Source organism: Lampris incognitus, chromosome 9, assembly GCF_029633865.1.
Source record: "Lampris incognitus isolate fLamInc1 chromosome 9, fLamInc1.hap2, whole genome shotgun sequence".
Classification (NCBI taxonomy): domain Eukaryota; kingdom Metazoa; phylum Chordata; class Actinopteri; order Lampriformes; family Lampridae; genus Lampris; species Lampris incognitus.
The window spans coordinates 514,175-536,455 of NC_079219.1; the positions used below are offsets into that span (position 1 = coordinate 514,175).

At 43.4% G+C, this 22,281-nt stretch overlaps 1 protein-coding gene across 1 annotated transcript; it reads right to left on the reverse strand.

The window, feature by feature from the left end:
* Positions 1-3,776: 3,776 nt before the first annotated feature.
* On the reverse strand, positions 3,777-21,599 carry LOC130117804 (CD209 antigen-like protein C). Its single transcript, XM_056286040.1, has 7 exons — positions 21,530-21,599; positions 21,251-21,331; positions 16,415-16,522; positions 15,948-16,004; positions 10,886-11,046; positions 6,389-6,510; positions 3,777-4,154 (listed from the first exon to the last, which is right to left on the reverse strand). The coding sequence occupies exons 1-7, from the start codon at positions 21,597-21,599 to the stop codon at positions 4,007-4,009; spliced, it is 747 nt and encodes a 248-aa protein (XP_056142015.1). The 3' UTR covers positions 3,777-4,006.
* Positions 21,600-22,281: the final 682 nt, after the last annotated feature.

The following is a 22,281-nucleotide window of genomic DNA, read 5'->3' on the forward strand; positions in this document are numbered from 1 at the left end:
AAGGGGCTTTCTAGCAATATCAGACTGTGGGAAATTAATCCATGCATTTATAGTAAGTAGTACTACTGTAATAGACTATTCACCGGCCTCCCAAAATCAGTTGTGCGCCAACTACAGGTAATTCAAAATGCGGCAGCACATGTTCTCACCGGAACTAAAAAGTATGAGCACATTACACCTGGTCTTAGATCCCTGCACTGGCTCCCCGTCAAAACTAGAATCGATTTTAAAATTGTGTTAATTGTATACAAAGATCTAAATGGCCTTGCAACACACTATATAAAAGACATGCTAATTAACTCTCGGGTCCATGGCATCCCTCGTGCTTGGTCTAGAGCAGGGGAAGCTGCATTTTGTATTTATGCCCCAAGTAGATTGAACGCCCTGCCTGAGGACCTGAGAGAGGCCCCCATGCTGGACACAAAGCAGGTTAAAAATCATACCTTTTAAAACAGCCTATGGCCAAGTTCTTGGTGTGTGTGTGTGTGTGTGTGTGTGTGTTTTGTATATCTTGCTATTTTTATATATTTTGCCCCAACTGTTGTTACTTTCAAATCAGTCAGTTTTATTTGTGACATTGGGCTATACAAATAAAATTGACTTGACTTATGGCACTTGTATTTATTTTACTAACCCAGTTTTAAACGTGTCTGCACTTTTATAAAATTTGCACTTTTGTCTCTTATTTTATGCTTTTATAATGCTTTTTTTTCTTCTTATTTTTTGCCTGTAAAACACTTTGAATGACCTCTGCAATGATGAGGTGCTATAAAAATAAACTTGCCTTGATTTATATTTCCCCCGTATCGCCTTCAGCTTGGTGGCGGTGATAGCCCTGGTTAGTTATATCCTGCTTGCGATGAGGAAACTCTGGGGTCATCTCAGAAGGGTAAGAGCTAGGATGTTAGTGCACGTGGCCTGGCAAGACTCCCAGTCCATGTATTCCTGAGTTTTGTTAACTTTATATTCCAACGTGAGGGTTACGAATAACTCCACTTCATTATCAGTCCACACATATGACACCTGTCTGCTTTGAGGCACTATTGTTGGTAGCCTACCAGTAATAGCTTCTTCTTTTTCTTTTTTCTTTCCTGTGGGCAGAGGCTCATGTGGACTTGTCAGTAAACGAATTACACTGCTCAAAAAAATAAAGGGAACACATAAGCAATGCAATGTAGCTCCAAGTCAATCACACTTTTGAGATATCAACCTGTCCAGGTAGGAAGCAACACTGATTTGTGAATCAATTTCACCTGTTGGTAAATTGTCTAATTTCCACCACGTGGAAATTAGACAATTTGCAAGACAACCCCTATAAAAGGAATGGATTTGCAGGTGGTGGCCACAGACCATTTGCCTGTCCTCATCTTTTCTGGCCGATCTTTGGTTAGTTTTTCATTTTGCTAGTGCCCTCACCACTAGAGGTGGCATGAGGCGGTATCTGCAACCTACAGAAGTTGCTCAGGTAGTGCAGCTCATCCAGGATGGCACATCAATGCGTGCTGTGGCAAGAAGATTTGATGTGTCTCCCAGCACAGTGTCCAGAGCATGGGGGAGGTACCAGGAGACAGGCCAGTACACCAGGAGACGTGGAGGGGGCCGCAGGAGGACAACAACCCCGCAGCAGGACCGCTATCTGGTCCTTTGTGCAAGGAGGAACAGGAGGAGCACTGCCGGAGCCCTACAAAACGACCTTCAACAGGCCACTAATGTGCAGGTTTCTGCTCAAACAGTGAGAAACAGAATGCATGAGGATGGTATGAGGGCCCGACGTCCACAATTGGGGCCTGTGCTCACAGCCCAACACCGTGCAGCCCGATTGACCTTTGCCAGAGAACATCTTGGTTGGCAGATTCGCCATTGGCGCCCTGTGCTCTTCACAGATGAGAGCAGGTTCACACTGAACACATGTGACAGAGTGAGAGAGTCTGGAGACGCTGTGGAGAACGTTCTGCTGCCTGCAACATCCTCCAGCATGACCGGTTTGGCGGTGGGTCAGTGATGGTCTGGGGAGGCATATCCTTGGAGGGCTGCACAGACCTCTACGTGCTAGCCAGAGGTACCATGACTGCCATTAGGTACCGGGATGAGATCCTCAGACCCATTGTCAGACCATATGCTGGTGCAGTGGGCCCTGGGTTCCTGCTCATGCAGGACAATGCTCGTCCTCATGTGGCCAGAGTGTGTCAGCAGTTCCTGTATGTCGAGGGCATTGATGCTATGGACCGGCCTGCACGTTCCCCAGACCTGAATCCAATCGAGCACCTCTGGGACATCATGTCTCGTACCATCCGCAAACGCGATGTAGCACCACAGACTGTCCAGGAGTTGCCCGTTCCCCTGATCCAGGTCTGGGAGGAGATCCCTCAGGAGACCATCCGTCGTCTCATCAGGAGCATGCCCAGACGTTGTAGGGAGTGCATACAGGCACGTGGAGGCCACACACACTACTGAGCCTCATTTTGAATCATCTTGAAGAATTTCCACAGAAGTTGGATCAGCCTATGTTCTCATTTTCCACTTTGATTTTGAGTATGATTCTGAATCCAGACCTTAATGGGCTAATGATTTTGATTTCCATTGATCATTCTTAGGTTATTTTGCTCTAAACACATTCCTCTGTCTAATAAATAAAGATTTTCAGCTGAAATATTTCATTCATCGAGGTCTATATTGTGTTTTTAGGTGTTCCCTTTAGTTTTTTGAGCAGTGTATTTAAACTCATCCACCTTCGTCACCTCCACTCCTTGCATCCTCACCATTCCACCGTCCTCCCTCTCATTCATGCATAGGTATTCTGTCTTGCTACTACTGACTTTCATTCCTCTTCTCTCCAGTGCATACCTCCACCTCTCCAGGCTCCCCTCAACCTGCACCCTACTCTCACTACAGATCACAATGTCATCTGCAAACATCGTAGTCCATGGAGACTCCTGCCTGATCTTGTCTGTCAACCTGTCCATCACCACTGCAAACAAGAAAGGGCTCAGAGCCGATCCTTGATGTAATCCTACCTCCACCTTGAACCCATCTGTCATTCCAACCACACACCTCACCACTGTCACACTTCCCTCATACATATCCTGCACCACCCCTACATACTTCTCTGCAACTCCTGACTTCCTCATACAATACCACACCTCCTCTCTCGGCACCCTGTCATATGCTTTCTCTAAATCCACAAAGACACAATGTATCTCTTTCTGGCCTCCTCTATACTTCTCCATCAACATTCTCAAAGCAAACATCACATCTGTGGTGCTCTTTCATGGCATGAAACCATACTGCTGCTGCTGATCGTCACCTCTCCTCTTAACCTAGCTTCTGTTCCTCTTTCCCATATCTTCATGCTGTGGCTGATCAACTTTATACCTCTGTAGTTGCTGCAGTTCTGCACATCGCCCTTGTTCTTGAAAATCGGTATCAGTATGCTTCTTCTCCACTCCTCAGGCATCCTCCCACTTTCCAGGACTGTGTTAAACAGTCTAGTTAAAAGGTAATAAGTATATTATAATAATGATACCATTAATGTTATTGATGTGTTTGAATACAAGTTGGTTAAAACATTTAACATATCATAGTCAGTTATACGCCAGATAACCCAGCCAGAATCAGTTTGTCTTTTTATTTCTCTCTGCTGAAATGGTATCAGCATACTTTACTACACTGGTCGGGCTCAGGGCAAGGCAAATATATATTTACAAAAGATACAAACAAGGTCAAGGAAAACGATTCAGCTACAAACACAAGAAAACTGTACAACAAACAGTCCCGTTTAAACTGGTACACTACAAAACGCTTGGGTAATCTGAGCTAATCTATCACTGATCACTCCACCCTGTCATCATCATCATGATTATTCTGTTGCTGTGTGCTTGTGAGTAGGGCTCGGTGTGGCTGATCTCTGCAACAAGCTGTGCTTTGGTGCCAGACATCTTTCCATCACAGGTCGCTTTGTAAAACGGTGCATACCTGAGAAGGATTTTGCAGAACAAAGCAGCACAAACTAATCAGGCTTGGTCAAGGCTTTCGATTCACACATCCATCGGTTCTTCATGGAGCAGCTGGCTTTCCCCCAGCTGGCCCCGGCTCTTCCCCGTGCTTTACTGAGGCCGCAGCGGAAGCTGGAATACGATCGTCTAGTCGTCCAAAAGCTGACAAGGAAAAATGACGGCTTGCATTGCAAATCAGTGCATAATGCTGGTGATGAATGACCAAAGCGAGCCAGCTTTACTAACTTCACTCTGCCGGGGCACTGAGATCCTTTGCGAGTACACAAAGAAAGCAGTTGTGATAACATTCTGCCACTTTGTTGCCCACCTGTTTCCAACTGCAGCCTATGTAGGGTCTCACCTCTGTACTGCTTGCTGCACTGGTTTTAAGAGTCCTTGGTTATATCAAACAAAATAAATAATAATATATATGTATAGCTGTTATAATGGGAATGTTTCGCCATCTGATTGGCGGCTGTCCAGCCGACATGAGGGGCGTGACGCTGGGCACTATGACAGCTTTGTGAATAAAACATCAGCAGCTGATGAGTGCGAGACGCACCAAGCAGGCCTGTACTGCTACGCCTTAACATCTTTTCTCCTCTATCCGTGTTGACATATATATCCTTTTTTTTTTACCCCCGTTTTTTTCTCCCCAATTGTACCCGTCCAATTACCCCAGTCTTCCGAGCTGTCCCGGTCTCTGCTCCACCCCCTCTGCTGATCCAGGAGGGCTGCAGACTACCACATGCCTCCTCCCATACATGTGGAGTCACCAGCCGCTTCTTTTCACCCGACAGTGAGGAGTTTCACCAGGGGGACGTAGCGCGTGGGAGGACCACACTATTCCCCCCAGTTCCCCCTCCCCCCCAAACAGGTGCCTCGACCGACCAGAGGAGGCGCTGGTGCAGCGACCATGACACATACCCACATCTGGCTTCCCACCCGCAGACACGACCAATTGTGTCTGTAGGGACGCCCGACCAAGCCGGAGGTAACACGGGGATTCGAACCGGCGATCCCCGTGTTGGTGGGCAACAGAATAGACAGCCACACCACTCGGACAGCCTAAACTCCAGACTGTGTACTAACACGTGATAGTACCTAGTGTGTACTAGTCTGCAGAGTATACTGTGCTGACAGGTGGTGTGGGAGGAATGACTGTGCTAACCGTTTAGCAGAAACAGGAAATGGTGCAACCTGTGTGCTGACAGGACTGCGATGAGCAACAATCCACAAAGAGCAGACAAAGAGCAGTTATTAATGTGTTCTTCGGCTTTATTCGTTTGTCTTCTCCGAAAACGAGGGCCTGAGTGTAGGGGATCGTGTGTCGCACCAGCTGTCAAGCCCTTTGAGACCATCTTGTGATTTTGGCATGTACTGCAAATAACACTGACTTGACTTCATTAGCTATGCTTATTAGCATTCTCCTCTGACATGGCAGAGACGCCCCCTGTAGACAGCAGCTGATACTACAAGATGGGTTACACGCATCACAGAAAAGTTGGCTTGCTGCTTGCATCCTCGATTTCTGAAACACGTTGGGTCCACCCACTCAAACATGGAGCAGATTCGGTATGTGGGTTCTGAAGTATTCTTAGTTTTGTCAGTTTTGCAGTGTGAACACACTACATGCTCAAAACAGAATGAGTATGTATAGTGTGCATGTGGGACACACAGACTGTCTGTCCAAATGGGACATTTCTGATCCAACCAAGGTCTTCTGAAAGCCATTGCGGTGACCAGGGCAGAGGTCAGACACGAGGCTGTTACAGCTAAGAAACAGTTGTTGGTTGCTTTTGTAAAAAGTTACAGAAGAAGAAATATGAACGATGAAAGCCGCTTTATTGTTGTCATTGTACAGGTTACAGTGAGTGTGTTGTCTGCATGTAACCATCCTGTTGTGTAGCAGCAGGGGGCAGCTGCAGCACCCGGGGACCACCTACCACTTCTTCTTTCCATTGCCTTGCTCAGGGGCACAGGCAGGAGTATTAACCCTAACATGCATGTCTTTTTGATGGTGGGAGGAAACCCACGCAGACACGGGGAGAACATGCAAACTCCACACAGAAAGGACCTGGGACGGCCTGGGGTTCGAACCCAGGACCTTCTTGCTGTGAGCCAACAGTGCTGACCACTGGGCAAAAAGTGCCAAAATGTTCTCACAACCACATTCTCAAGTAGGCAGGTTCTCAGTGTGTGGAGATGCTGTGTGAGTCACGAGACAGTGGGTGTCTGTGCTGTGTGTCAGTATTTACTGTGAGATTCATCAGCATTAAAGCAGGGTAATAGCTGACACTAGCAGCATTATCTTTGTTTGAATAGCAATGGTTAAAACAGGGTTGTCGATCAGGTGAATGCATGCAGATGTGTTGTGTCTGTGTGTCACTGCTTACCTCAGGGTGAGGGGACTTCCACTGACCCACCGCCACTGTCTGTCTGCAGTGTTGTCCGTTAAACCAATCCAGTAACCATGGTTTTCATCATGATAGAATTCTGTATGGTTATTGATGAATTCCTAAATATGAAATATAGCTGTCAGTCTGGTGTAGCAGCACATGAGTCGCAAGATGAACCATGGCTCATTATAGCGCAGGATGAACCATGGCTCATTATAGCGCAGGATGAACCACGGTTCATTATAGCGCAGGATGAACCACGGTTCATTATAGCGCAGGATGAACCATGGCTCATTATAGCACAGGATGAACCACGGTTCATTATAGCGCAGGATGAACCATGGCTCATTATAGCGCAGGATGAACCATGGCTCATTATAGCGCAGGATGAACCACGGTTCATTATAGCGCAGGATGAACCACGGTTCATTATAGCGCAGGATGAACCATGGTTCATTATAGCGCAGGTTAAACCATGGTTCATTATAGCGCAGGATGAACCATGGTTCATTATAGCGCAGATTAAACCATGGCTCATTATAGCGCAGGATGAACCATGGTTCATTATAGCGCAGGTTGAATCATGGCTCATTATAGCGCAGGTTAAACCATGGCTCATTATAGCGCAGGTTAAACCATGGCTCATTATAGCGCAGGTTAAACCATGGCTCATTATAGCACGGGTTAAACCATGGTTCATTATAGCGCAGGATGAACCATGGTTCATTATAGCGCAGGATGAACCATGGTTCATTATAGCGCAGGATGAACCATGGTTCATTATAGCACGGGTTGAATCATGGCTCATTATAGCGCAGGTTAAACCATGGTTCATTATAGCGCGGGTTGAACCACGGTTCATTATAGCGCAGGATGAACCACGGTTCATTATAGCGCAGGATGAACCACGGTTCATTATAGCGCAGGTTAAACCATGGCTCATTATAGCGCGGGTTGAACCATGGTTCATTATAGCGCAGGATGAACCATGGTTCATTATAGCACGGGTTGAACCACGGTTCATTATAGCGCAGGATGAACCACGGTTCATTATAGCGCAGGATGAACCATGGTTCATTATAGCGCAGGTTAAACCACGGTTCATTATAGCACGGGTTGAACCATGGTTCATTATAGCGCAGGTTAAACCACGGTTCATTATAGCACGGGTTGAACCACGGTTCATTATAGCGCAGGATGAACCACGGTTCATTATAGCGCAGGATGAACCATGGTTCATTATAGCGCAGGTTAAACCACGGTTCATTATAGCACGGGTTGAACCACGGCTCATTATAGCGCAGGATGAACCACGGTTCATTATAGCGCAGGATGAACCATGGTTCATTATAGCGCAGGATGAACCACGGTTCATTATAGCGCGGGTTGAACCACGGTTCATTATAGCGCGGGTTGAACCACGGTTCATTATAGCGCAGGTTAAACCACGGTTCATTATAGCGCAGGATGAACCACGGTTCATTATAGCGCAGGATGAACCATTGAACCATGGTTCATTGTAGCGCAGGATGAACCATTGAACCATGGTTCATTATAGCGCAGGATGAACCATGGTTCATTATAGCGCAGGATGAACCATGGTTCATTATAGCGCAGGATGAACCATGGTTCATTATAGCACGGGTTGAATCATGGCTCATTATAGCACGGGTTGAATCATGGCTCATTATAGCGCGGGTTAAACCATGGTTCATTATAGCGCAGGATGAACCATGGCTCATTATAGCACGGGTTGAACCATGGTTCATTATAGCGCAGGATGAACCATGGTTCATTATAGCGCAGGATGAACCATGGTTCATTATAGCGCAGGTTAAACCATGGCTCATTATAGCGCAGGTTAAACCATGGCTCATTATAGCGCAGGTTAAACCATGGCTCATTATAGCGCAGGATGAACCATGGTTCATTATAGCGCAGGATGAACCATGGTTCATTATAGCGCAGGATGAACCATGGTTCATTATAGCGCAGGATGAACCATGGTTCATTATAGCGCAGGTTAAACCATGGCTCATTATAGCGCAGGATGAACCATGGTTCATTATAGCGCAGGATGAACCATGGTTCATTATAGCGCAGGATGAACCATGGTTCATTATAGCGCAGGATGAACCATGGTTCATTATAGCGCAGGATGAACCATGGCTCATTATAGCGCAGGATGAACCATGGCTCATTATAGCGCAGGATGAACCATGGCTCATTATAGCGCAGGATGAACCATGGCTCATTATAGCGCAGGATGAACCATGGCTCATTATAGCGCAGGATGAACCATGGTTCATTACAGCGCAGGATGAACCATGGCTCATTATAGCGCAGGATGAACCATGGCTCATTATAGCGCAGGATGAACCATGGTTCATTACAGCGCAGGTTGAACCATGGCTCATTATAGCGCAGGATGAACCATGGCTCATTATAGCGCAGGATGAACCATGGCTCATTATAGCACGGGTTGAACCATGGTTCATTATAGCGCAGGATGAACCATGGTTCATTATAGCGCAGGATGAACCATGGTTCATTATAGCGCAGGATGAACCATGGTTCATTATAGCGCAGGTTAAACCATGGCTCATTATAGCGCAGGTTAAACCATGGCTCATTATAGCGCAGGATGAACCATGGTTCATTATAGCGCAGGATGAACCATGGTTCATTATAGCGCAGGATGAACCATGGTTCATTATAGCGCAGGATGAACCATGGTTCATTATAGCGCAGGTTAAACCATGGCTCATTATAGCGCAGGATGAACCATGGTTCATTATAGCGCAGGATGAACCATGGCTCATTATAGCGCAGGATGAACCATGGCTCATTATAGCGCAGGATGAACCATGGCTCATTATAGCGCAGGATGAACCATGGCTCATTATAGCGCAGGATGAACCATGGTTCATTACAGCGCAGGATGAACCATGGCTCATTATAGCGCAGGATGAACCATGGCTCATTATAGCGCAGGATGAACCATGGTTCATTACAGCGCAGGTTGAACCATGGCTCATTATAGCGCAGGATGAACCATGGCTCATTATAGCGCAGGATGAACCATGGCTCATTATAGCGCAGGATGAACCATGGTTCATTATAGCGCAGGATGAACCATGGTTCATTATAGCGCAGGATGAACCATGGTTCATTATAGCGCAGGATGAACCATGGTTCATTATAGCGCAGGTTGAATCATGGCTCATTATAGCGCAGGTTGAATCATGGCTCATTATAGCGCAGGTTGAACCATGGCTCATTATAGCGCAGGTTGAACCATGGCTGATGTAAGTAATAGCGTGATCCTCCCACGTGCTACGTCCTCCTGGTGAAACTTGTCACTGTCAGGTGAAAAGAAGCGGCTGGTGACTCCACATGTATCGGAGGAGGCATGTGGTAGTCTGCAGCCCTCCCCGGATTAGCAGAGAGGGTGGAGCAGCGACCGGGACGGCTCAGAAGAGTGGGGTAATTGGCCGAATACAATTGGGGAGAAGCCCCCCCCCCCAAGAAAGAAAAAAACGCAGCTTTCCCCTGCATCTCAATGTTGAAGCACAATGGAGAGAGGCTTTGCAGAGGTTTGGTGAAATGTTTGTACACCTCTGAATGTCTGAATGTAAATGGTTTGAATGCTCTGAATGATTTGAAGGTTTGAGTGATTTGAATGGTTTGAAGGTTTGAATGATTTGAATGGTTTGAATGATTTGAATGGTTTGAAGGTTTGAATGATTTGAAGGTTTGATTGATTGATTTGAATGGTTTGAAGGTTTGAATGATTTGAATGGTTTGAATGATTTGAAGATTTGAAGGTTTGAGTGATTTGAATGGTTTGAATGATTTGAATGGTTTGAATGATTTGAAGATTTGAAGGTTTGAATTATTTGAAGGTCTGAATGATTTGAATGTTTGAATGATTTGAATGGTTTGAAGGTTTAAATGATTTGAAGGATTGAAGGTTTGAATGATTTGAAGTTTGAAGTTTTGAATGATTTGAAGGATTGAATGTTTGAGTGATTTGAATGTTTGAATGGTTTGAAGGATTGAAGGTTTGAATGATTTGAAGGTTTGAATGATTTGAATGGTTTGAATGATTTGAATGATTTGAAGGCTTGAAGGTTTGAATGATTTGAAGGTTTGAATGGTTTGAAGGTTTGAATGATTTGAAGGTTTGAATGATTTGAATGTTTTAAGGTTTGAATGGTTTCAAGGGTTTTAATGGTTTCAAGGTTTACTCAGGGGATCCTGCTCATTTTTAAAGCTTTTCTATCCCATGGGGCTTCAAATAAATTAATTGCGTTGTGTATTTGGTTTGGATTATTGCAGTTTCCACATTTTAGTGTAGATAAGAGGGATGCTGCTTTCATAGAATTGTTATATCAAATCAAATTGCAATGTGTATTGACCCAGCAGTAACATATCATTACAATGTTAAATAAGAAGATAGCCTACATGCTGATCCTCAGCATTAGTTCTCACCTGTTCCTCTTGACTCTCAATCGTCACCAAATGTGCCTGGTAATATCTACAGTGGCTCTGGCTTTCCTCCCAGGTCTTCCAGTGCAAAGAAAAACCAGAATCGGCAAACCAGTAACAGCTCGACTGGAAAGGTAGCCAGCCGTCCAGACAGGGCTTGCAGACTGTGTCAAGACAAGACAAGTATCACATTCAAGCTTCAATACTCAACTGCCAAACCAACTTACTTGAAATTAATTTGTTAGTGTGCCCAGACAGGACAACAAAACCACCAGGATATCAGCACACATGACACACAAAGAAACACAAAAGACAGAGTATGACAATGATGGGGCAAAGTGACAAATGCGATTGACAGAGTCCTGATGTTAGATCTGACGTGAGATGTGTTGTTGGATCTGATGTTGGATCTGATGTAAGATCTGACTTTGGATCTGATGTAAGATCTGAATCAGATCTAATGTTCCAAATGTTCCAAATCAGATCTAATGTTCCAAATCCAAATGATCTAATGTTCCATTTTGGAACTGATGTAGGATCTGATGTTGCATCTGATGTTAGATCTGATGTAAGATCTGATGTTAGATCTGATGTAAGATCTGGTGTTGGATCTGATGTTAGATCTGATGTTGGATCTGATGTTGCAATCATATGTTGGATCTGATATAAGATCTGATGTTAGATCTGATGTTGGATCTGATGTTGGCTCTGATTTACGTAAGCACATATACCATCACATGTACGTGTGGGCAAGACAACACATATGATACTCCTGAGTGTTCGTGTTTACACAAGTACCACAAAACTACCACATCAGATGTAAACATACAGTGAAACAAAGTTTCTTTTCCTGTTTGACGTGTGTGTGTGTGTGTGTGTGTGTGTGTGCATGAGTGTGTGTGCATGTTGTGTGTGTATGTGTCAGCAGACAGGGTGTGCGTGATACATCAGTGCAGTAGTAATGGGGTAGTAGTGCTTGTAGTTAGTGCATGCTGCTTCTGCTTGCTACTTTCTGCTTTCAGCTACTGCCGCCGGCTAGCCCTCTTGTAGGGGGTGAAAAAAGCAATCGAGTGCGTAAGTCTCCTCCTGCCAATACATAGCCTCTCTGTCGCCAAGACTCCTGCAGTGCCTCCTCCTGGCCACACATGGTAACTGGGTACTTTGCGGTCCCAGGCCAAACTGTAGTGGATCTCGGAGCAGCAGTGGGCCCCAGAGAGAAGACACGCAGGCCCACCGGTGTGTGGACACGCCCTGGCGTCTCTCAACCACTGCTCCAGCTATGGACTAATAGCAACTAAGTCCTCAACAGCGGAGCGGGCGGAAGATGGTGGCTGTGAGGAGCACCACAATGGCTGCAAAGGCGGAAGAAGGCTGCAGCAAAGAAGGGCCCCCAGCTGTCTTGGTCTCCATGCCACTGGATCCCAGCCTTTCTATGCCAAAGACTGTGTGGAGGCTGCCTGTGCATCAGCCCCCCCACATTAAAAGATTCCATGCACAGGCGTCCTCCTGAAAGGGAATCGGACCGTTTAACATCCCGGCAAAAGTCCTGTGGCGATCAGGAAGTGGTGACGGGGGCAGGACCGTGAAGTCTGGCAGCTCCTAACCACAACCTGACACACAGGCGGTGGGTGTCTGATTCAGTCGTTAAGTTCTTGGGCTGAGGCAGAAAGAGCTTTTCGGCAGCTGAACCCACTACTGAGCAGCCCTATTTAGGATCCACTCTGCTCACCCCAGTAGTGGAAGGGGCAGGAAAAGGTGCCCTAAACCTAGCCTGCCTCGAAAACTCCCGTCTGGGCTACCGCAGCCAGAGGGATCACCACTAAGCGGTCAGAAACATAAACGGAAGCAAACTTATACTGGAACTTGGAACATGTGGACCCTCATGGACAACAAACACAGTGATCGACCCGAAAGGTGAACTGCCATCATCGCCAGGGAGCTAAGGAGATTCCGGATCGATATAGCAGCACTCTCTGAAACCCAACTGGCTGATGAAGGGCAGCTGAAGGAGGAAAAAGGTGGATACACTTTCTTCTGGAAAGGAAAACCTGCTGATGAACCAAGGATGCATGGCGTGGGTTTTGCTATTAAGAACAGCCTCATCAACCACCTCTCCAAACTCCCTGTGGGCATCAAAGAACACCTAATGTCCATACGCCTGATGCTCGCAGGCGGCCAAAAGGCCACTGTTGTTAGTGCCTATGCTCCAACACTTGATGCACAGGATGAAGTGAAGTAGGCCTTCTATGCTGACCTGGACAACAAGGAAGGAGTTGGCAACATGAACTCCAACGGCATATTACTGCTCTCAGAGTGCTCAGAACACAGCCTGGTCATCACCAACACACTTTTCCGCCAAAAGAATAAACTCAAAACATCCTGGATTCATCCTCACTCTAAGCTCTGGCACCTCATCGATTACATAGTCGTCCACGCCAAAGACCGCCATGATGTGCTCAACACCAGAGCGATGACCAGTGCAGATGACTGCTGGACAGACAACCGCCTCATCTGCTCTATCATGTCCATTAGTCTCACGTGGAAAAGAAGGGTGCAAAAAAGACAGTGGCAGCCAAAGCTCAACATCGAACGGCTGGGTGACACCAGCTTTCGAGAACAGCTCCAGGCTACTCTCAGAGCTGCTCTGCCCAAGCATTACCCAGAAGATATTGATACACACTGGGACCTGCTTAAGTCTATCACCATGGACTCCTGCAAAAGCACCCTTGGCTACAAAACCCAGAAACATCAAGACTGGTACGATGAGAATGACAATGAAATCCAACAGCTCATTGAAATCAAGCAGCAAACCTTCATTGCCTGGCAAAATGACATCAACTGCAATGCTAAAAGAGTAGCCCATGCCATAGCAAAGGCAGCTGTTCAATCTCGGGTTAGGCAACTGAAGAACCAGTGGTGGACAAGGAAGGCTCTGGAGATCCAGCAGCTCACTGACTGTGGGGATACCAGAGGTTTCTTTGATGCCACAAGAGCGGTATATGGCCCCAGCCACCGTTGTCTAGCCCCCCTTCGCTCCAAAGACGGGCTAATGCTGCTGAAAGATAATAAGTCAATGACCAACAGATGGAAAGAGCATTGTGAGGAGCTACTGAACAGGGACACAACTCCTGAGATGGACGCCCTTGACCAACTCCCTCAACAACCCATCAGTGAGAATATGGGAGCGCCACCTTGTTGGAATGAGGTGCAGGATGCCACGAGGAAGATGAAGAACAACAAGGCCGCTGGACCTGACGGCATCCCAGCAGATATCCTGAAGGATGGTGGGCCAGTTCTCCTTAGTCACATCCACACCCTGCTCCTCAAAATATGGGAAAAGGAGGAAATCCCTGCACAACTTAGGGATGCCCTCGTTGTCTCCATCTTTAAGAAGGGAGACAAGGCAGACTGCGGGAATTACGGTGGCATTTCCCTCCTATCCACCACTGGGAAAACTCTAGCTCGGGTTTTGGCTAATAGACTCCTCCCCCTGTCAGTAAACATTCTCCCTGAGTCTCAGAGTGGATTTCGCCCAAATAGAGGTAACATGGACATGATTTTCATTGCTCGCAAACTACAAGAAAAAGGCCGGGAACAAAATCAACCACTATACATGGCTTTCATAGACCTCACCAAAGCCTTTGACTCTGTGAACCGTCAGGCTCTGTGGCTGGTTCTGGCAAAAACTGGCTGCCCGGACAAAAACATCTGGATAATGAGACTACTGCATGACAATATGTCAGTCACAGTACTCAGTGGCAATGGAGATGAAACGGGAACCCTTCAGGGTTCACACTGGAGTCAAGCAAGGCTGTGTCATTGCTCCTACCCTGTTCTCCATTTTCATTTCTGCTATCCTCCATCTTATGAGTAAACACCTGCCACAAGGAGTCAGAATCATGTAGAGAACTGATGGACAACTCCTGAACATCAACAGATTCAGGGTTAAAAGCAGAACCACTACCTTTTCCATCATGGAGCTGCAGTATGCCGATGAAAATGCCCTCGTGGCCCATGCAGAAGAGGACCTACAGTGCATTCTGGATGCTTTTGCCAAGGCATACAAGCAGCTTGGTCTCGCCCTTAACATAAAAAAGACCCAGAACCTCTACCAGCCACCACCCAACACAAATAACCCTGCTCCACACCCAACTATCTGTTGAGAAAACCAGACTGGAAAATGTGGACCACTTTACGTATCTCGGAAGCCTCCTATCCTCCAAAGCTAACACTTATGAGGAAATACACCACCACCTCAGTTGTGCCAGTGCGGTTTTCTCAAGACTGAGGAAAAGGGTCTATGAAAACCGCGACCTCCAGGCCAGGGTGAAAATTCTGGTCTACAGAGCGGTAGTGTTGCCCACCCTACTGTATGGATCAGAATCCTGGACCACATACAGCAGGCACCTGAAGGCACATCATCAGAGGTGCCTCCAAAAAATCCTCAAGTTCACCTGGGAAGATGGACGCACCAACACCAGCGTCCTGGAGGAGGTTAACTTTCCCGCTATCACTGCCACCATCGCCCAACACCAGCTCAGATGGACTGGCCATGTCATCCATATGCCTGACTCTCGTCTTGCAAAACAAGTCCTATACTCCCAGCTTCTCACAGGACAACGTGCCCCGGGAGGTCAAAAGAAAAGATATAAGGATAACATCCAAACAAACATCAAAAAATGCCACACCCTAAGACCCGGGAGGACACAGCAACCAACAGGGCGAACTGGAGAAAACTTGTCTGGGAAGGAGCTGCACTATATAATAATGATCTCCGCCGTGCTGCAGAAGACAAGCGCAGGCTCAGAAAGGAGGGAGTTTCCACCAAAAAGGCCCAAACCAATCCAATGACTACCACCACCCACCCCTGCCCACACTGTACCAAAATATGAGTGTGTATGTGTGTGTGTGTGTGTGTGTGTGTGTGTGTGTGTGTGTGTGTGTGTACTTTTTTGCCTCGTTTCATCTCCTTTTTGTGAACAGTAGTCATGTACACTGAAGTTTTCGAATTCCAGGATGAACCCCAGTGTCCAGTTGAGGCTGTCTCTCTCTCTGGCCAGCTCACCTGTCTGTCTCTCCAGGCTGCTCAGCTTGCTCCACAGTCTCACGTTGACTGAGATGACTGAAAGCACCACAGTATGTAAACAGGATGATGGAGCTCACTTACTGCTGTCAGGACAGACAGGCAGACAGGCAGGCGAACAGACAGACAGGCAGGCAGGCAGACAGAAAGGCAGAGAGACAGGCAGAGGCAGACAGGCAGGCAGACAGACAGCCAGATAGAAAAACAGACAGACTGGCAGGAAGACAGACAGGCAAACAGACAGACAGGTAGATAGATAGGCAGGCAGAGAGACAGATGATAGATAGGTATAGATAGATAGATAGACAGATATAGATACTAGATTGACAGACAGACAGATTACAGATAGATAGATAGATAGATAGATAGATAGATAGATAGATAGATAGATAGATAGATAGATAGATAGATAGACAGATATAAATAGATTGACAGACAGACAGACTTACAGTGACAACAGAGGGCAATGATGACTGATATCAAGATGACACAGAGAATGCCCAGACCCACTGTCACCAACCAAAGAGGAATGTAGGGAAGACATTTCTTCTTCTTGTCTACAAACAACAACAAACAGTCAAGCTACAGTCACAGTATTCACTATCAAGCTACAGTAAAAGTATTCATTACCAAGCTACAGTCACAGTATTCATTATCAAGTTACAGTCACAGTATTCATTATCAAGCTACAGTCACAGTATTCATTATCAAGCTACAGTCACAGTATTCATTAACAAGCTAAAGTCAGTGTTCATTAACAAGCTACAGTCACAGTATTCATTATCAAGTCAGTCACAGTATTCATTATCAAATGACAGTCACCGTATCCATTATCAAGCTGCATTCACAGGATTCATTATCAAGCTGCAGTCACAGTATTCATTATCAAGCTACAGTCACAGTATTCATTATCAAGTTACAGTCACAGTATTCATTAACAAGCTACAGTCACAGTATTCATCATCAAGTTACAGTCACAGTATTCATTAACAAGCTACAGTCAGTGTTCATTAACAAGCTACAGTCACAGTATTCATTATCAAGCTACAGTCACAGTATTCATTAACAAGCTACAGTCACAGTATTCATTAACAAGCTACAGTCACAGTATTCATTATCAAGCTACAGTCACAGTATTCATTAACAAGCTAAAGTCAGTGTTCATTAACAAGCTACAGTCACAGTATTCATTATCAAGTCAGTCAAAGTATTCATTATCAAATGACAGTCACCGTATCCATTATCAAGCTGCATTCACAGTATTCATTAACAAGCTACAGTCACAGTATTCATTATCAAGCTACAGTCACAGTATTCATTATCAAGTTACAGTCACAGTATTCATTAACAAGCTACAGTCACAGTATTCATCATCAAGTTACAGTCACAGTATTCATTAACAAGCTACAGTCAGTGTTCATTAACAAGCTACAGTCACAGTATTCATTATCAAGCTACAGTCACAGTATTCATTAACAAGCTACAGTCACAGTATTCATTATCAAGCTACAGTCACAGTATTCATTAACAAGCTACAGTCACAGTATTCATTAACAAGCTACAGTCACAGTATTCATTATCAAGCTACAGTCACAGTATTCATTAACAAGCTAAAGTCAGTGTTCATTAACAAGCTACAGTCACAGTATTCATTATCAAGTCAGTCAAAGTATTCATTATCAAATGACAGTCACCGTATCCATTATCAAGCTGCATTCACAGGATTCATTATCAAGCTGCAGTCACAGTATTCATTATCAAGCTAGTCACAGTATTCATTATCAAGTCAGTCACAGTATTCATTATCAAATGACAGTAACCGTATCCATTATCAAGCTGCATTCACAGGATTCATTATCAAGTTACAGTCACAGTATTCATTAACAAGCTACAGTCACAGTATTCATCATCAAGTTACAGTCACAGTATTCATTAACAAGCTACAGTCAGTGTTCATTAACAAGCTACAGTCACAGTATTCATTATCAAATGACAGTCACCGTATCCATTATCAAGCTGCATTCACAGGATTCATTATCAAGCTGCAGTCACAGTATTCATTATCAAGCTAGTCACCATATTCATTATCAAGCTGCACTCACAGTATTCATTATCAAGTTAGTCACAGTATTCATTATCAAACTACAGTCACCGTATTCATTAACAAGCTACAGTCACAGTATTCATTATCAAACGACAGTCACAGTATCTATTATCAAGCTGCTCTCACAGTATTCATTAACAAGCTATAATCACAGCATTCATTAACAAGCTAGTCACAGTATTCATTAACAAGCTAGTAAAAATATTCATAATCAAGTTACAGTGACAGTATTCATTATCAAACGACAGTCACAGTATTCATTATCAAGCTACAGTCACAGTATTCGTTAACAAGCTGCAGTCACAGTATTCATTATCAAGCTACAGTCACAGTATTCATTATCAAGTTACAGTCACAGTATTCATCATCAAGTTACAGTCACAGTATTCATTAACAAGCTACAGTCACAGTGTTCATTAACAAGCTACAGTCACAGGATTCATTATCAAGCTACAGTCACAGGATTCATTATCAAGCTACAGTCACCGTATTCATTATCAAGCTACAGTCATAGTATTCATTAAAAAGCTACAGTCACAGTATTCATTATCAAGCTACAGTCACAGTATTCATTAACAAGCTACAGTCACAGTGTTCATTATCAAGCTACAGTCACAGTATTCATTATCAAATGACAGTCACCGTATCCATTATCAAGCTGCATTCACAGGATTCATTATCAAGCTGCAGTCACAGTATTCATTATCAAGCTATTCACCATATTCATTATCAAGCTGCACTCACAGTATTCATTATCAAGTTAGTCACAGTATTCATTATCAAACTACAGTCACCGTATTCATTAACAAGCTACAGTCACAGTATTCATTATCAAGTTACAGTCACAGTATTCACTATGAAACGACAGTCACAGTATCTATTATCAAGCTGCTCTCACAGTATTCATTAACAAGCTATAATCACAGCATTCATTAACAAGCTAGTCACAGTATTCATTAACAAGCTAGTAACAATATTCATAATCAAGTTACAGTCACAGTATTCATTATCAAACGACAGTCACAGTATTCATTATCAAGCTACAGTCACAGCATTCATTAACACGCTGCAGTCACCGTATTCATTAACAAGCTACAGTCACAGTATTCATTAACAAGCTAGTAACAATATTCATAATCAAGTTACAGTCACAGTATTCATTGTCAAACGACAGTCACAGTGTTCATTATCAAGCTACAGTCACAGTATTCATCAACAAGCTGCAGTCACAGTATTCATTATCAAGCTACAGTCACAGTATTCATCATCAAGTTACAGTCACAGTATTCATTAACAAGCTACAGTCACAGTGTTCATTAACAAGCTACAGTCACAGGATTCATTATCAAGCTACAGTCACCGTATTCATTATCAAGCTACAGTCATAGTATTCATTAAAAAGCTACAGTCACAGTATTCATTATCAAGCTACAGTCACAGTATTCATTAACAAGCTACAGTCACAGTATTCATTAACAAGCTACAGTCACATTGTTCATTATCAAGCTACAGTCACAGTATTCATTATCAAGCTACAGTCACAGTATTCATTACCAATCTGCAGTCACAGTATTCATTACCAAGCTGCAGTCACAGTGTTCATTAACAAGCTACAGTCACAGTATTCATTATCAAACGACAGTCACAGTATCTATTATCAAGCTGCTCTCACAGTATTCATTAACAAGCTATAATCACAGCATTCATTAACAAGCTAGTCACAGTATTCATTAACAAGCTAGTAAAAATATTCATAATCAAGTTACAGTGACAGTATTCATTATCAAACGACAGTCACAGTATTCATTATCAAGCTACAGTCACAGTATTCGTTAACAAGCTGCAGTCACAGTATTCATTATCAAGCTACAGTCACAGTATTCATTATCAAGTTACAGTCACAGTATTCATCATAAAGTTACAGTCACAGTATTCATTAACAAGCTACAGTCACAGTGTTCATTAACAAGCTACAGTCACAGGATTCATTATCAAGCTACAGTCACCGTATTCATTATCAAGCTACAGTCATAGTATTCATTAAAAAGCTACAGTCACAGTATTCATTATCAAGCTACAGTCACAGTATTCATTAACAAGCTACAGTCACAGTGTTCATTATCAAGCTACAGTCACAGTATTCATTATCAAATGACAGTCACCGTATCCATTATCAAGCTGCATTCACAGGATTCATTATCAAGCTGCAGTCACAGTATTCATTATCAAGCTATTCACCATATTCATTATCAAGCTGCACTCACAGTATTCATTATCAAGTTAGTCACAGTATTCATTATCAAACTACAGTCACCGTATTCATTAACAAGCTACAGTCACAGTATTCATTATCAAGTTACAGTCACAGTATTCACTATCAAACGACAGTCACAGTATCTATTATCAAGCTGCTCTCACAGTATTCATTAACAAGCTATAATCACAGCATTCATTAACAAGCTAGTCACAGTATTCATTAACAAGCTAGTAACAATATTCATAATCAAGTTACAGTCACAGTATTCATTATCAAACGACAGTCACAGTATTCATTATCAAGCTACAGTCACAGCATTCATTAACAAGCTGCAGTCACCGTATTCATTAACAAGCTACAGTCACAGTATTCATTAACAAGCTAGTAACAATATTCATAATCAAGTTACAGTCACAGTATTCATTGTCAAACGACAGTCACAGTGTTCATTATCAAGCTACAGTCACAGTATTCATCATCAAGTTACAGTCACAGTATTCATTAACAAGCTACAGTCACAGTGTTCATTAACAAGCTACAGTCACAGGATTCATTATCAAGCTACAGTCACCGTATTCATTATCAAGCTACAGTCATAGTATTCATTAAAAAGCTACAGTCACAGTATTCATTATCAAGCTACAGTCACAGTATTCATTAACAAGCTACAGTCACAGTATTCATTAACAAGCTACAGTCACATTGTTCATTATCAAGCTACAGTCACAGTATTCATTATCAAGCTACAGTCACAGTATTCATTACCAATCTGCAGTCACAGTATTCATTACCAAGCTGCAGTCAGTGTTCATTAACAAGCTACAGTCACATTGTTCATTAACAAGATCATCACAGTATTCATTCACAGCAGATAAAGTGCTGTACATTAATTCAACGTAATAGTTAAAATGAAGCTCAGATGACCTGAAATGGGAGAGATTTCATCAGTCTCCTCTTCCTTATACTTCACCGCAGCATACACGGATTTCTCCACATCTCTGCCTTCTGAAATACAAAAATGAAAGCTATAATCTAAAAAATTTTTTTTAATTCAAGCAAAGGTTTTGCTGAACAACCTCATTCTTTTCCGCGTCTTGTTCCTGCTACAGATCCATAGACTTATAGACAAGCATTGACATGTGTTTCTTGGTACAATCATAATGTGTATTAACTAAGAGCCAGAATTAAGAGTGTGTAACTTACCCTGTGTAGAAGTACCATGAGTCTTGAATAAAACCACTTCATAATTCAACTCATCCTCCATTGCTTCCATCGATCATTAACAGTTTAAATTTTCCTTTTATGAAATGGAGTCAGACTATCTTCTACACGGAGAGCTACAATGCTAAAGACCAGGAGACGTCGACTTCTTCTCTGGATGACACAACTGCAGGTTTTGGGTAAAATATCTGCTGTTCCTCTTGCTGCTCCATTATGACTCATGGTTCTGCTTTTCACATTGATACAACTGAAAAAGAAAAAAAAAATCACCATTACTGCAAGTACCGCTACGGCTACTACAAATAAAAACAATTTAAAAAAAACAATAGGGCATAATAGTGGGTTTTGGCTTTGATTCCAACATTGCAATGTGGAATAGTGGTGTAAACAGACCTATTTTCTATATTTACCATAGTGTCACTAAAGTATTTTCAACAATAGTTTTATCAGTCTTTTTTTCACTTAATCATTTGATATGCAAAAATATGCCATACCAACTGATTTTAATGCTTGTCAGTCAGCATGCTGGGTCCTTAGCATTAAAATTATTCAGTACATATCATTAAATATTCTTAATATCTAAATGGATAGAATAACTATCAAAACCTTTAAGCAATTTAAAGCAATCTGTTTTGCAACAACAAAGCTGTATTTATTGGAATTTAAACCTATTGCCACTAAAAACTCATGGGTGACAGCCATTTAATGGCTTTTCTTTTTTTACAATATTTATT

What these genes read in the sequence shown, in the direction of transcription:
- LOC130117804 (XM_056286040.1), bottom strand. Translation starts at nt 21,599, where the DNA reads ATGGAAGCAATGGAGGATGAGTTGAATTATGAAGTGGTTTTATTCAAG. An exon ending in CATTGCCCTCTGTTGTCACT is followed by an intron (nt 16,005 to 16,414) that starts GTAAGTCTGTCT and finishes TGGTGCTTTCAG; the next exon opens with TCATCTCAGTCAACGTGAGA. An exon ending in CAGCCTGGAGAGACAGACAG is followed by an intron (nt 11,047 to 15,947) that starts GTGAGCTGGCCA and finishes GTCTTGACACAG; the next exon opens with TCTGCAAGCCCTGTCTGGAC.